The following is a 14,931-nucleotide window of genomic DNA, read 5'->3' as shown; positions in this document are numbered from 1 at the left end:
AGGACCATGCCTCAGGATTACCTGACATGATGACTCCTTGCTGTCCCCAGTCCACCTGGCCGTGCTGCTGCTCCAGTTTCAACTGTTCTGCCTGTGATTATTATTATTTGACCATGCTGGTCATTTATGAACATTTGAACATCTTGGCCATGTTCTGTTATAATCTCCACCTGGCACAGCCAGAAGAGGACTGGCCATCCCACATAGCCTGGTTCCTCTCTAGGTTTCTTCCTAGGTTTTGGCCTTTCTAGGGAGTTTTCCCTCGCCACCGTGATTCTACACCTGCATTGCTTGCTGTTTGGGGTTTTAGGCTGGGTTTCTGTACAGCACTTTGAGATATCAGCTGATGTACGAGGGGCTATATAAATACATTTGATGGGATTTGATTAGTCTACCCTTTCGTTAGCATCACCCGTTGAAGAGTTTTCTCCCTAATTGGGAAAGAGATAACTAGTCAGTTGTACAACTGAATGCATTCAACTGAAATGTGTCTTCCGCATTTAACCCAACCCCTCTGAATCAGAGAGTTGCGGTGGTTGCCTTCATCGACATCCAGGTCTTCGGCGCCCGGGGAGCAGTGGGTTAACTACCTTGCTTCAGCACCACCCCCAACATCAACACATGTGAAAATTGCGCATTTCTAGGTTTTGTAGTAAAAAAGAGACACCATTTCCAATGACATCATTGGTGAGCGTCGTGATTTTAGTAGGCATTGCCTACTGATTGGTTGATGTCATTGGAAATACTTATCTTGATCTCTTTTTTTTACTACAAAATATAGAAACGCACCACTTTCACATGTTGATGTTATGGATGGGACACGAGCTACATTACTTTTACAACTTACAATGTGCATATGAGCCACGACAATATTTTGTGGAAATAGGCAATACTTCGTGTCATTTGACAATCAGGCCTGCACAACAGTTGAAGTCATACGTCTATCCACACTGGCTAAACATTTAAAAAATGCATGGCACAAAACCAAAGACCAATTCTAGGGCATTTGATGATCTTGACTTGTCATTCCCCCTGACACCCCTGATTCAGTTTTGTCTGATGTCGTTTCACACATTCAGTTGTCTGATCCAAACTAACACTGAGCTAGCCCACTGATTAGGTACTGTAAGAGCACAGGGCCTTATTATGAGCGTGAACGGATTCGCTTTTTGAATAACATGATCCACTCCTGCCCTGTGAAGAAAGGACCTATCTACTGGTAACCGCAACAGCAAGTTCTGCCTCGTGAAATAACAAGAGGCAGACAGGGGATGATTGACGTCTGCGCGTTCGGAAATGGCTCCCTGTTCCCTATATAGTGCATGGTTTAAAGTAGTGCACTATATAGGGAATACGGTGCCGTTTGGGACGCACAGAGGATTTAATGGGTTGATGTCTGGGTTCGGTGTTTCAGTTCCTTTAACAACCATTAAACCACAAGTACCGCGGCTCATTACTTTCCCAGTGTAACCTTTGGCCATGGCTGTTTCACCGAGATAATACATATTCGTTATCATACTGCAACTCCGAACCTGTTGTAAACCTGTTGTAAACCTGTTGTAAACCTGTTGTAAACCTGTTGTAAACCTGTTGTAAACCTGTTGTAAACCTGTTGTAAACCTGTTGTAAACCTGTTGTAAACCTGTTGTAAAACCTGTTGTAAACCTGTTGTAAACCTGTTGTAAACCTGTTGTAAACCTGTTGCGAGCCTGTTGTAAACCTGTTGCGAGCCTGTTGTAAAACACAGAACAACAACAGGGTGCGTGGGTAAATACTGGATGTGATCCACAGGCCTTTGACCCAAATCTGGTCAGGTCTACCGACCCGTCAGCCCTGTTCTCACACGTTACAGATGGGAAATGGTTGTGGTGCAGAAAGGTGGCCCCTGCGTCCCATAGCCACAGAGCTGAAAACATAAAACCTCAACGGTTGTGTGAGGCTGAAAGCATGTGACTCTGACTAATAACACTGACTAATAACACTATCTCCTGGCGGGCGATACGATAATGTGTTCCCGACACGCAGCATGCTATCTCTGTGTCATTTTGTTTCCACTATAGTAAAATTGGAGACTTTCGCCCAGTGGTGCAGGATAAGGTGTTTATATTTTACAGAAAACAAATGAACATCACACTTTCAACATGCTCGGCACTGACACAAATGACTGATGATTGGCTGAAAGAAATGGATGGTAAAGAAGATTGATATTACAAGGCACCCAACAAACCTTATAATATGGGATGCATCCCAAATGGCACCTTATTCCCTATATAGTGCATTACTTTTGACCAGAGTCCTATGGGCCCTGGTCAAAAGAAGTGCACTATTTAGGGAATTGGGCCCTGGACAAACGTAGTGCATATGAAGGGAGCCGTTTGGGACACACCCCTACTGTAGGCCAGTGAGCAAGAATACCAGTGGAAGAAGAGGAGAGGGAATATAAGCTAACCTGAGGTCCAGTCTCCAGGAGTGGTGAAAGTACAACCAGCAGTACACTCCGTCTGACCATACGCCTCATAAACCTACAGCCAGCAAGGATAGACAGCATGTTAGGAGGGTGTGATTTGTGTGGTTTGTCTGTGTGCACACATGCTCATGTGTTTGTGTATGTGTGCCTTCTTGTGTGTGTCTGTGTGGGTTTAAGAACTCATACATGTTTGTGTGTGTGTGTGTCACTCACCTGACAACCCAGTGCTGCCCTGAGAAATCCCAGTACGGTGGGGGAGGCCGGAGCAGCTCCAGTTACAATCATACGTAACCTCCCACCCAGGCTGGCCTGCCAACAGAACACAATATTATTACAACCCAAACTCCACCAACAGCGGATTCCGCCTGCCAAAGGGTCACACTGGGGACATACACAGGGCATATTCCCCCTTTATTGTCTGAACACACACACAGCACACATCTATGTATCAATCTTCACATCCGTCCGTCCATCCGTTCATACATCAACCGTGTCAGGCCACTCATAGGAAGGAGAGGACAAGAGGAGGAGGTGAGGTGGATACCTGTATCTTACTGAAGAATATCTTATCCCACAGGCTGTCCATGCGGATGATCCCCCTGCTGACCTCTGCCCCTTTTCTCTTAGCTGCAAAGTTCAGCAGCCAGCGCTTCAATGGGGTGTTGGCCTGGCTGAAGATCTGTGGAACACACACACACATACACACACACACGAGAGAGAGGGTGAGTTGATATAAGATATGGAGAATGAGGGGAGGTGTGTGAGTCTATGCGTGTGCATGTGTGGGTAGGTGGTTCTCTCACCTTGTCGTACATGCGGTTGAGCAATCGAGGCACCACAGGGAAGATGGTGGGCCGTAAGGCCTTCATGTCATCAGACAGCAGGCGGATGTCACCTTGGAAAAAGCCGATCCGGCCACCATGACAATACACCACAGACTGGGGAATTAGAGAGAAAGAAGACAAAACAGTGACCGTTGATTCAAAAAGCACTTATTGCATAGAGTTGGGGAGAGTGGGGTAAGTTGAGCCAAAGGGATAAGTAGAGCCCCCCTAGTTGCTAGGAAACCATACGCAAAATGAATCATTTGAGTCCGTGGAGGAATAAACCACATGGAAAAAGTAGTAAGCAAGTTAGGACCTAAAAACATTTTCACCAAGTCAAATGAATGTATTGTGTTAGAGGTTTCATGATGCTTGTATCTAAACCAAAGTAGATCATTTTAAGATTGTTCTATACATCAGTTGGGATCTCTATAAGCTTCAATATGAGGTCCTAAATCTAGCATGAAAGTGCATCCTTGTAGCTGTGTGGGATAATATAGTCAAAATGTTTGTCTTAGGCTAAGTTGAGCCAATGGTTAAGCATATGGCAAGTTAAGAAAACTGAAGTGTTTTTTTTCCCACGTGTAATGCAAGGTATTATCGCTGGGATATGAGATAACAACAGGGCCTGGCCTATTGTTAAGCCTGTGTTAAAAGATTATAAGAATTATTAAAAGACTCAAAAAAGTGATTGTGATTGTGTTGAATTGTGTTTGAAAAATAAAGATAGACAGTTTTAAAAAGGAAGTGGTAATATTTCATTCAGTACAGAAATGTGTAGGTGGCTTAATTTACCCAATCCTGAGGCTCAATTTACACCATATAAGCTATGTTTTCAAAACTGTAATGTTTACATGAATTCTGATGATTTCCAGGAATGCGCAACATCCTGAAATATATGTAGATGTTTTTGTTAAAAATAATATTATAATCGCAACATGCAACAATTTCATTGTATTTACTGGGTTAGTTCATATGAGGAAATCAGTCAATTTAAATAAATGCATTAGCCCCTAATCTATGGATTTCACATGACTGGGAATACAGATATGCATCTGTTGGTCACAGATACCTTTAAAAAAAAAATGGGCCTCACAATGAGCCTCAGGATCTCGTTATGGTATTTCTGTGCATTCAAATTGCCATCAATAAAATGCAATTGTGTTCGTTGTCCGTAGCTTACGCCTCCCCATACCGTAACCCCACGGCCACCATGGGGCACTCTGCTCGTCCACACGATAGCGATAGACAGGGTTTGCAGTTGTGAGGCCAGTTGGACGTACTGCTAAATTCTCTGAAACGACGTTGGGGGTGGCTTATGGTAGAGAAATTAACATTACATTCAGTGGCAACAGCTCTGGTGGACATTCCTGCAATCAACATGCCAATTGCACGCTCCCTCAAAACCTAATACATCTGTGGCATTGTGTTGTGTGACAAAACTGCACATTTTAGAGTTACCTTTTATTGTCCGCAGCACAAGTTGCACCTGTGTAATGATCATGCTGTTTAATCAGATGATTGATATGTCACACCTGTCAGGTGGATGGATTATTTTTGGCAAAGGAAAAATGCTCACTAACAGGGATGTAAACACATTTGTGCACAATATTTGAGAGAAATAAGCTTGTGCGCAAGAAACATTTCTGGGATCCTTTATTTCAGCTCATGAAACATGAAACACTTGTTTATATGTTACATGTTTATATTTTTGTTCCGTGTACAGTATATTTCCCTTGACAGAGTGATGCTGAATGTATTTCTTTTTATAACATGATACTTGGTTCCAGAGCAATTAAATAGAGCAATTGAATAGCCCAATGAATAGTGTGAGCATTGTGTACTTTTTGTTCAGATTTGTTGTTCAGATTTGTTTATATATACTTTAGAAGTACCTTTTTATCCTTCCTAAAAACCAAATGGCTGATAGTCATTTATAACCTCCTCACTCTTCTCTGTTTCTTAACAATTAGACATTTGGTTAAAAGTGGATCTGACCTAATACATGGTCATGGTTAGAAGGGATCCAGCTTTTGTCAAATAAACGTCAAAAGTGGAAATGTTTAGCATTTTAGCTAACCCTAACCCCTTTTCTAACCTTAAGCTAATTATCCTAACCTGCTATGTTAATCCTCCTAACCTGCTACTCCCTTCTAGCCATGACCCTAATTCAATCCCATCTTTGGAGCGTTTCCTACTTTGGAGGAAAGGCTCTGCAGGGACCGCCTTTTCTCTTCTTCTCCGTGTTGACAGACATGATTTGCATAATAGGACTGCAGCACCCTGGCAGGTATCATAAGACTGCATGTGGCATACATGTTTAAATGTTTTATTGTGACATATACCGGATAGCTGCAGTGAAATGTATTGTTTTATAGGGTCAACCATAGTAGTACATCAACCCTGGAGCAATTATGGTTAAGTGCCTAGCTCAAGTGTACATTGACAGATCTTTCAGCTTGTCGGCTCGGGTATTTAATCCAGCGACCTTTTGGTTACTGGCCCAATGCTCTAAGCGCTGGGCCACCTGCTGCCCTAGGAATATCACAGCATAGGCACAGCCTACTCACGGAGTTCTACACAGAACATGAGGTGTTCCTTCTGAGGATTAACTTGTGGGTATCTGCGTTGCTGCATAGAAGTCCCATGCATTAACAGTGTCTGGATATGTGTATTCTCGTGAACGTGAAGCACATGTCTGAGAGAGGTGGTTTCCTGTGTCTGTGTCCGCCTCTCACACGCTGACAGTAGAAGAACACGTACTGCAGCGGGACAAGACAGGCACGCTGGTTGAACGCGTGTGGTTGCTTTACCCCCTCAGTACTGCAGCTGGTCCAGTGCCAGCTCTGTTGTTTTTCCCATTGTCGTCAATCACAAGAATAGGGTCGTTCCTGACAGATCCTAAATGAGTAGTTAGGGACAGGAAACCATTTGAAACCCTAGCTACAGAAAACAACAGACCAAGTGTGTGGTCCAAATGGCTCCCTATTCCCTTTGTAGTGCAATATATAACATAGGGTGCCAATTGGGACTCGAGTTTCCTGTAGCTGTGAGAAACGGATGAAATAAAGCACACACCCTTAACCGTATGAGCCAGCTTTTTACAGAGGCAGCAGATAGGGTATCAGTAAAGAGCTGACTGGTTCTGGCAAAGTTAACATCCCAAATAGCAAGGTCAATTGCGGCCGAGGACCAGGGCAATTGCAAAGATCCTTCATGTCTGGAAATGCACGCACACACACACACACACCAACTGTAATAATACAACTCAAAGCCTCGTATGGACTTTGTTTGGGACATTACCTCGATGAGTCTCTCAAACATGTGAGCCAAAGGCAGGAAGGAGATGAGAACATCGTCTTGGTTTGGGGATATGACTTTCTGTGGCACGCCAGACAAGCATGGGGGAGAGAAGCGGTAGTTAGACAGGTTCAGAACCACTTGTTTCCCAACTACTAAACTGTCAAATATGATACTAATGTGAAACATAAATGATGCACAAAAAAATAAATACATATGTGTCTTGTTGTCCCATGTAAGATATGGGACTTGAGGCAATTTAGTGAGCAATGCTTCTAACAGAGTTACAGAAATGAGAGAAAAGTACCTACTAAAGATAAATGCAAAGGCAGATTTCCCCAAAGAAAGGGTCTGTGACACCATAAGTCTGTTTGAACTCACATCTGTGACTTTGAGGAAGCCTGAGAAATCAGCCACTACATTCCCGTGTGTCAGCATGACTCCCTTTGGGTTTCCTACGGAGGAGGGATTCAGAAAAAACTCAATGGACTTCTCCCCTTATACCTGCTCTCAACAATGGATAGCATTAGCTCTGTCCCAAATGGTACACTATTCCCTTTATAGTGCACTACTGGTCAAAAGTAGTGCACTATATAGAGAAAAGGGTGCCGCATACAGTATCAATCCATGGAAAACAACCAAGGTAGATATACACTGAACAAAGATATTAACGCAAAATGCAACAATTTCTGAGATTTTACTGAGTTACAGTTCATATAAGAAAATCAGTCAATTTAAATAGATGCATTAGGCCCGAATCTATGGATTTCACATGACTGGGAATACAGATATGCATCTGTTGGTCACAGATACCTTAAAAAAAGGTAGGGATGTGGATCAGAAAACCAGTCAGTATCTGGTGTGACCACTATTTGCCTCATTTAGCGCAACACATCTCCTTCGCATAGAGTTGATCAGGCTGTTGATTGTGGCCTGTGGAATGTTGTCCCACTCCTCTTCAATGGCTGTGCAAAGTTGCTGGATATTGGCAGGAACTGGAATGATCTCTTGTACGCGTCAATCCAGAGCATCCCAAACATGCTCAATGGTTGACATGTCTGGTGAGTATGCAAGCCATTTTAAGCTTCCAGGAATTGTGTACAGATACTTGCGACATGAGGCCTTGCATTATCATGCTGAAACATGAAATGATGGCGGCGGATGAATGTAATTTTTTCAAATTACACATTCACTTTTTAAAATAAAATGTATTTGCCATAGTGGAAAATGCAAATGAAAATGATACCACCCTGTAACAACTTTTGGAACACCCACTCAGAGACAGACAGATAAGACTGCACCAGCAGAGACATCCACCAGGGGAAAACAGGCTTCAGGCTAATGGAAGTTACACTGAAAGACCAACAGGTGGCACTCTTCCCACTACTGCAGTGGGCCGCTTCGCTGCCTGTGACTAAAGCTGTGGTTACCACCCTCATCTGGAAATACCAGGATTCTCCTAATTTTACTCCTTATTTTCTTTGTGACTGTGTTTGTGGCCAGAATGTAATAACAGGTTAAGATTTCAGACAACTCCTCTTTGATGTTTAAATGTCTTTCCCTCGGAAGCCTATCAGTGTTAGGAGCCCTACAATGACCATACTATTAACTCTGATATGTGGCATTGGCCCTGGTCTGAAATGGTCTGGGGGGGGGGGTCTCTTCCTGTTAATAATACATCACGCACAATGAGAGAAGCAATAGACACACTTCCAAGGTTTGGACTTCAATCAGGGATTGTGGATGAAGTGGGCTAAACTCTTAAGATAGTGCACCACTGTGATAATACACATGAACACTGTTTTTAGCTGGAAAGCAAAAGACGCTTTGGGGTGTTAGTTTGTTTTGGTGGCTAGATGACCATACCTGTGGTACCACTGGTGAAGCACACAATGGACAGGTCTTCTGGTGTAGGTGGCTGTGGGGGAACAAACGTTCAGTCAGGATATATAGTCTGAAGGAGATCTTTAACTCGTTGACATCCCCTTTAGACAATAATCGCCCTCACAATAGCCCATCTCTGGCATTTTAAGCAACGTGTGACTGTAGAGAAGACGCACACACACACACTTTCTGTTAAAGTGTCTTTACTCGCATCCGCTACAAGACCATGGTGCTTGCATCCACTACAAGCTCGCATCTGCTACAAGACCATGGTGCTTGCCTACGGAGCTGTGAGGGGAACGGCACCTCAGTACCTCCAGACTCTGATCAGGCCCTACACCCAAACAAGGGCACTGCGTTTATCCACCTCTGGCCTGCTCGCCTCCCTACCACTGAGGAAGTACAGTTCCCGCTCAGCCCAGTCAAAACTGTTCGCTGCTCTGGCCCCCCAATGGTGGAACAAACTCCCTCACGACGCCAGGACAGCGGAGTCAATCACCACCTTCCGGAGACACCTGAAACCCCACCTCTTTAAGGAATACCTAGGATAGGATAAAGTAATCCTTCTCACCCCCCTTAAAAGATTTAGATGCACTATTGGAAAGTGGCTGCTCCACTGGATGTCATAAGGTGAACGCACCAATTTGTAAGTCGCTCTGGATAAGAGCGTCTGCTAAATTACTTAAATGTACATGTAAATGTAATTGGGTACTATTTCCACCATTGAAGAACACAAGCACAAGTGCTCTTTGAGATCAAAGAGTTGTTACTACGGGAAAAGACAACCGAAGAATGTTTGCAAGACCTTACGTCTGCTGTGTGATCTCAATTCTTACACGACAGCACACATAGCTCAGTGCTCTCTATGGCAATCAAAGGAAACCGATTGGTTTGTACTCAAAATAACAAATGTTCAATGGAGAAGAGGAAACATATTCAAATACTCTCTCTCCAAACACAAATGGGTCAAGGCGGAAGAACTGTCACCAGGCCAGAGATATGGAGTCTGCAATATATCCAAAACATAGTCACCACGACACTGAGGTCTTCCTGCATTCTGCCTGTGCAGAGCGCGACAGGGACAGACAATATCCATCTCAAGGCTATTCGAAGATGCTAATTTGTGTTCTGTGCTGCCTAAACACAACGTTGCATCGTGCACTGTTCTCCAATGTGTGAGATTAGAGAATAATGACTGAGAGACAAGATTACAGAGAAGACCTCGATGTGAACTTTTCTCAACTAATTCATTATTTCCCTAGCTGGGCAGGTTATGACAGTGTGGATGTAACACAGCTAATGATACAGAGATGCTTACTCAGTCAAACAATCAAACCAGACATACAGACTGCACTTACCATGGGATTTCTATGCTTCTCTCTGCCCAGTGCCTAGATGAAAAGAAACAGATCATCTTGTGTTAGATAATCATTGGAAGAATCATGAAATACAATTTACATCCATGATGAAGTAGAGGGGGATGGATATCTGAACAACTGTAATGTCCCAATAAAAAGAGAGGCTTGCATAGTTTTACGCAAAACACCAGTCTCAACGTCAACGGTAAAGAGGCGACTCCCGGGATGCTGTCCTCCTAGGCAGAGTTCCTCTGTCCAGGAGGACAGCATCCCGGGAGTCACCTCTTTACTGTTAACGCTGAGACTGGACAGAGGAACTCTGCCTAGGAGGACAGCATCCCGGGAGTCACCTCTTTACTGTTAACGCTGAGACTGGACAGAGGAACTCTGCCTGCCCTTTGCCTGCTTGTGTTTGGGTTTGCATCTGGGTCAAATCCTGAGTCGTGATACATCCTTTCTACAGATTGTAAATTAAACATAAACACATTTGCTAAGAGTATTATTATTATTATTATTATTGATTGATTGACTATGACTAACCAGCAGTGCTATTTGCAGAGTTACACTACCGTTCAAAAGTTTGGGGTCACTTAGAAATGTCCTTGTTTTTAAAAGAAAAGCAATTTTTTTGTCCATTAAAATAACATCAAATTGATCAGAAATACAGTGTAGACTTTGTTAATCTTGTAAATGACTACTGTAGCTGGAAACGGACAATTTTTGATGGAATATCTACATAGGCGTACAGAGGGTCATTATCAGCAGCCATCACTCCTGTGTTCCAATGGCACGTTGTGTTAGCTAATCCAAGTTCATCACTTTAAAAGGCTAATTAATCATTAGTAAACACTTTTGCAATTATGTTAGCACAGCTTGAAAACTGTTGTCCTGATTACAGAAGCAATAAAACTGGCCTTCTTGAGACTAGTTGAGTATCTGGAGCATCAGAATTTGTGGGTTCGATTACAGGCTCAAAATGGCCAGATACAAAGAACTTTCTTACGAAACTCATCAGTCTATACTTGTTCTGAGAAATGAGGGCTATTCCATGTGAGAAATTGCCAAGAAACTGAAGATCTCGTACAATGCTGTGTACTACTCCCTTCACAGAACAGCGCAAACTGGCCCTGACCAGAATAGAAAGAGGAGTGGGAGGCCCCGGTGCACAACTGAGCAAGAGAACAAGTACATTAGAGTGTCTAGAGAAACAGACGCCTCACAAATCCTCAACTGGCAGCTTCATTAAATAGTACCTGCAAAACACCAGTCTCAACATCAACAGTGAAGAGGCGACTCCGGGATGCTGGCCTTCAAGGTGGGGTTCCTCTGTCTAGTGTCTGTGTTCTTTTACCCATCTTAATCTTTTCTTTTTATTGGCCAGTCTGAGATATGGCTTTTTCTTTGCAACTCTGCCTAGAAGGCCAGAATCCCGGAGTCGCCTCTTCACTGTTAGGTGTAGGCAGGGTTATAATTAAATAAGTAAACTGGGCTATGACTAAATAGTTCATCAAGGTGATTTTTCCACAAATAGACTTTCTCTTAAAATGTATTGCAGTGAGATGATTTATTTATTTTGGGATATTAAATCCAAGTATGTCCACTTCACCGTCGGAACATTTTATTGGTACACAGTAATATAAAAGTTGTTGTTGTTTTTTAGATCCAATATGTAATATACTGAATGCACTTATCATCATTCGGTTTTAATCCAGAGAGATTAGAAGAAATATCTAGATCCTCTATGAGGCTGTGCAGGGATCCAAATTGTGGATTTAAAAGAAAACATGAATCGTCATCGTACAATGACACATTTGTTTTTAAGCCCTGGATTTCTAGCCCCTAGATATTATTGCTGGATCTGATTTTAATAGCTAACATTTCAATGGCCATAATGAATAGATACGCCAAAAGTGGACAACCTTGTTTCACTCCTCTTGACAATGTAAAACTTTCTGAGAAAGTACTTTCTCATAACTTTAACCCGTTGTCTGAAATTAAATTCCAATTGTACTTTATCAAAGGGATTTTCAAAGTCATCAATGAATACCAGGCCTGGTTTCCCAGATTTGTCATAGTGTTCCTTTGTTTTCTGTATTTGTCTTATATTATCTCCAATTTAATGTCCATGTAAAAAACCTGCCTGAATAGGATGAATCATATCTGACAATACCTTTGTGATTCTACACGTTATGCATTTTTCTAGGCTTTGAAGTGTAAGGTCTCTCTAGTTTTTTAGGTGGACTGGATCTTTATATTTACCACCTGGGTCCTGTTTCAGTAATAGTGAAATCAGATCTTCTTGCCTGATCGTCTACAATTTTTGTAAGAGTGGTCAAAACACATTAATAACAGACCTTTGAGTACATCAAAAAATATTTGCTATACCTCAACTGGTATGCCATCCAGCCCTGGAGTTTTCCCAGACTTGAAGACTTTAATTGTCATGTTTTGTCATTTATTATCTTGTCTTGCTCTTTCTATCCCTCTCTCTCCCCTCCCTCTCTCACTCTCTCGCTAATCCATTTAGTCTTCCCATTTCCCGATCCTTTCCCCTGATTAGCTATTTCTTCCTCTGCTGGTCTTATTAGGTTCCCTTTGTCCCTCTTTCTATCCCTCTCTCTGTTCCCCTCCAGTTTGTCCTCTCTCACTGGATTAAAGACTCTGTTTTCGCCAAGTCGCTTTTGGGTCCTCTTTCACCTTGACAGAAGGAACCGACCAAGGAATGGACGCGACTTCAGACGCTTTACCTGCTCCCAGCTGTTCCTGCTCGCCATCCCCTAATCAATCATTTAGTCTTCCCACACCTGTTCCCGATCCTTTCCCCTGATTAGAGTCCCTATTTCTTCCTTTGTGTTGCCGTTCTGTAATTAGCCTTCAGTCCTTTTTTCAGATGCTTGAGCTCTTTCTGTAGGCAGCTGTTCACCTGCTGTTCAAGATTTTTTGTCCTTTCAGAGAGTTAGAGAAGCCTACGCCCATGTTCGCCTTACACTGTTTTTAATGGAAAAAAATTAACTTCAGCTTATCTTCACCTTGACAGAAGGAACTTCAGTTCAGTCGGTCCCGACGCCAACTGGAGATGGAGATTGTAGTAGACTGAAAAGACTATACTCTCTGTCGGCTCCCGAAACATATGCTTAAAGCACTTTGCCTGCTCTTTCAAAATATAGTTTGGTGAATCATATTTGTATTCTTAGGCTAATCTTAATAGTTGCTGCCATTGTTTTGTCTATCTTTTGGGCAGCCATGTTCAGCACGTACATTCTAGGCAGCCCGGCATTCAGATGGATTCCGCTAGGCAAGCATGTCAGTGTATCCAGACCGGGAAACAGAGTCTGATAATGGGCGACCTTGTTTTGCATCGCCTGGCACCCGGTGAGGTATTATTCCTCACATCGTTTGAACAACTACTACTTTCGGCTGCCTACTATTTGCAAGGATAATCTTCATAATTATGCTGTCATATCGTAGCGAGTTGTTGCTTTAAGTGTACAAGATAAAGTTTCCCCCTTCATGTCAAGGAGGCGGAAGCAGCAGCGGATTAGTGGGAACACTGAGCAGAAGCCAAGTAGGCAGCAGAGTGGGTAGCAGCTAGGTAAAGAAAAGAATACTGCACCTGCGCAGAATCTGTATCAATAGCCATAAAATCCGGAACTGTAGCCACTCCGTAAGTCTTGAGTATATTATAAATTCAAATCAAATCAAATTTATTTATATTCCCTCCGCTCAGCCCTGGGCTGTGCTGTTCCTCTTCTTACAGTCAAACCAAACAATGCAGGTGTAAAAGCACGGGCTGAGTCACCTCTCCCTCCCCACCTGAGGTCCCTCCCTCCCATCTCCATCTGCCCCTACTCTCCCCACTCCCTCCCTCCTCTCTCCCTAACCTCTTACACTACTCCTCCACCCCCCCTGCCCCCTTACACTCTCCCTATGTACCTCAACGTCTTGCATGGACTGGACGATGACCCCGCAGCCTTCCCCCTGCTCCAGCAGTGCAGGGTCAAAGGGGTCCATGAGGATGATCCTCTTCAGCCCGGGGGTTTCCTGCCTCTCCACGTTACCCAGCAGCACCTGGGCCTTCTCAGGCTTGTCGCAGATCACTGTGATGATGTCGGCTGAAAGACAGCACACGAAATCCGCACGCCTTTTGTAAGAACTAGAACACACATACATGATCCAATCAGCTAGTAAACACACAGCTAACTAACTACTGCTCTACAAACAGATTCCCCTTCCACGGCCTTGGAGCAGAGACAAATCCTGTTGGGGCACTGAGCCAAAACCAACGCACTATGTCACTGAGGGGCAATTGGAAATGATGAATAACATGATGAAAGTGAGTTAATGTTATCTGTCTGATTAGTGTGAAAATAAAGGATGGAAAGCCCGGAGGTCATGGGAAAGAAGGAGAGTGTAACGACAGATCTCAAGACCTGCTCCCTCCCAAACCCACTGAGCTGAGCTCATTACCTCCAGCATAAGGCGAAAGGTGAGCCCTTGCCTGATTCCTGTGAGTGAGTATGCGGAGTTAAATGGATTGTGTAACTTCAACATGACAAAACACAATTCTCTGGTCAAGGTAAAACTGTTATTCAGGAAGGGAAGGCTGAGTGTCTCAGTTTTTGATCTTTTCAGACACATCTATAGGTAGTATGTGTTTCATGACATCGCCAACGCAACTTGATCAAGAAAATAATTAAAAGAACTGGGCCATGAAACCAAAAGGAACATTCTAATATCTATTGCTTTGGGCAAATAGAGTAGACAGTAGTACACTTACAGTAAGTTTCAGTCCCAAATGGCTCCCTATTCCCTATGTAGTGCACTACTTTTGACCAGGGCCCATAGGTGAACAGTGTAAGGAATAGGGTGCCACTTGGGACACAAACCTCAGAAAGCGGCTAGTCTTACCAGTGTTAATGATGTACTGTATGGCATCAGGCCCTAGTGTGTCATACAGAGGCACCACCACCATAGAGTAGGTGTAGCAGGCCAGCTCCGAAATGATCCACTGCAAGTACAGACAGACAGGTCAAAAGGAGGTCAGTGTCGCCATAAATAGAATAAAAAAGCCTCTACGTGAGCAGTCGGGGCTGTTAGA

General features: G+C 43.3%; 1 protein-coding gene across 5 annotated transcripts in view; it reads right to left on the bottom strand.

Moving 5' to 3' along the window:
- LOC123999083 (long-chain-fatty-acid--CoA ligase 6-like) overlaps positions 1-14,931 on the bottom strand; it is a 48,744-nt gene that overhangs the window by 14,123 nt on the left and 19,690 nt on the right. For all 5 annotated transcript variants that reach the window (XM_046304463.1, XM_046304461.1, XM_046304465.1 and 2 more), the window contains 10 exons: positions 14,742-14,841; positions 13,767-13,945; positions 9,834-9,866; positions 8,458-8,509; positions 6,973-7,046; positions 6,595-6,672; positions 3,271-3,405; positions 3,012-3,146; positions 2,681-2,776; positions 2,450-2,522 (listed from right to left, as the gene is read on the bottom strand). In XM_046304463.1, the coding sequence (XP_046160419.1) occupies positions 2,450-2,522; positions 2,681-2,776; positions 3,012-3,146; positions 3,271-3,405; positions 6,595-6,672; positions 6,973-7,046; positions 8,458-8,509; positions 9,834-9,866; positions 13,767-13,945; positions 14,742-14,841 (955 nt within the window). The remainder of the gene's footprint in view (positions 1-2,449; positions 2,523-2,680; positions 2,777-3,011; positions 3,147-3,270; positions 3,406-6,594; positions 6,673-6,972; positions 7,047-8,457; positions 8,510-9,833; positions 9,867-13,766; positions 13,946-14,741; positions 14,842-14,931) is intronic.

This window comes from Oncorhynchus gorbuscha, linkage group LG16, assembly GCF_021184085.1.
Source record: "Oncorhynchus gorbuscha isolate QuinsamMale2020 ecotype Even-year linkage group LG16, OgorEven_v1.0, whole genome shotgun sequence".
Lineage (NCBI taxonomy): Eukaryota > Metazoa > Chordata > Actinopteri > Salmoniformes > Salmonidae > Oncorhynchus > Oncorhynchus gorbuscha.
This window is presented reverse-complemented; position numbering and strand designations above follow the sequence as displayed.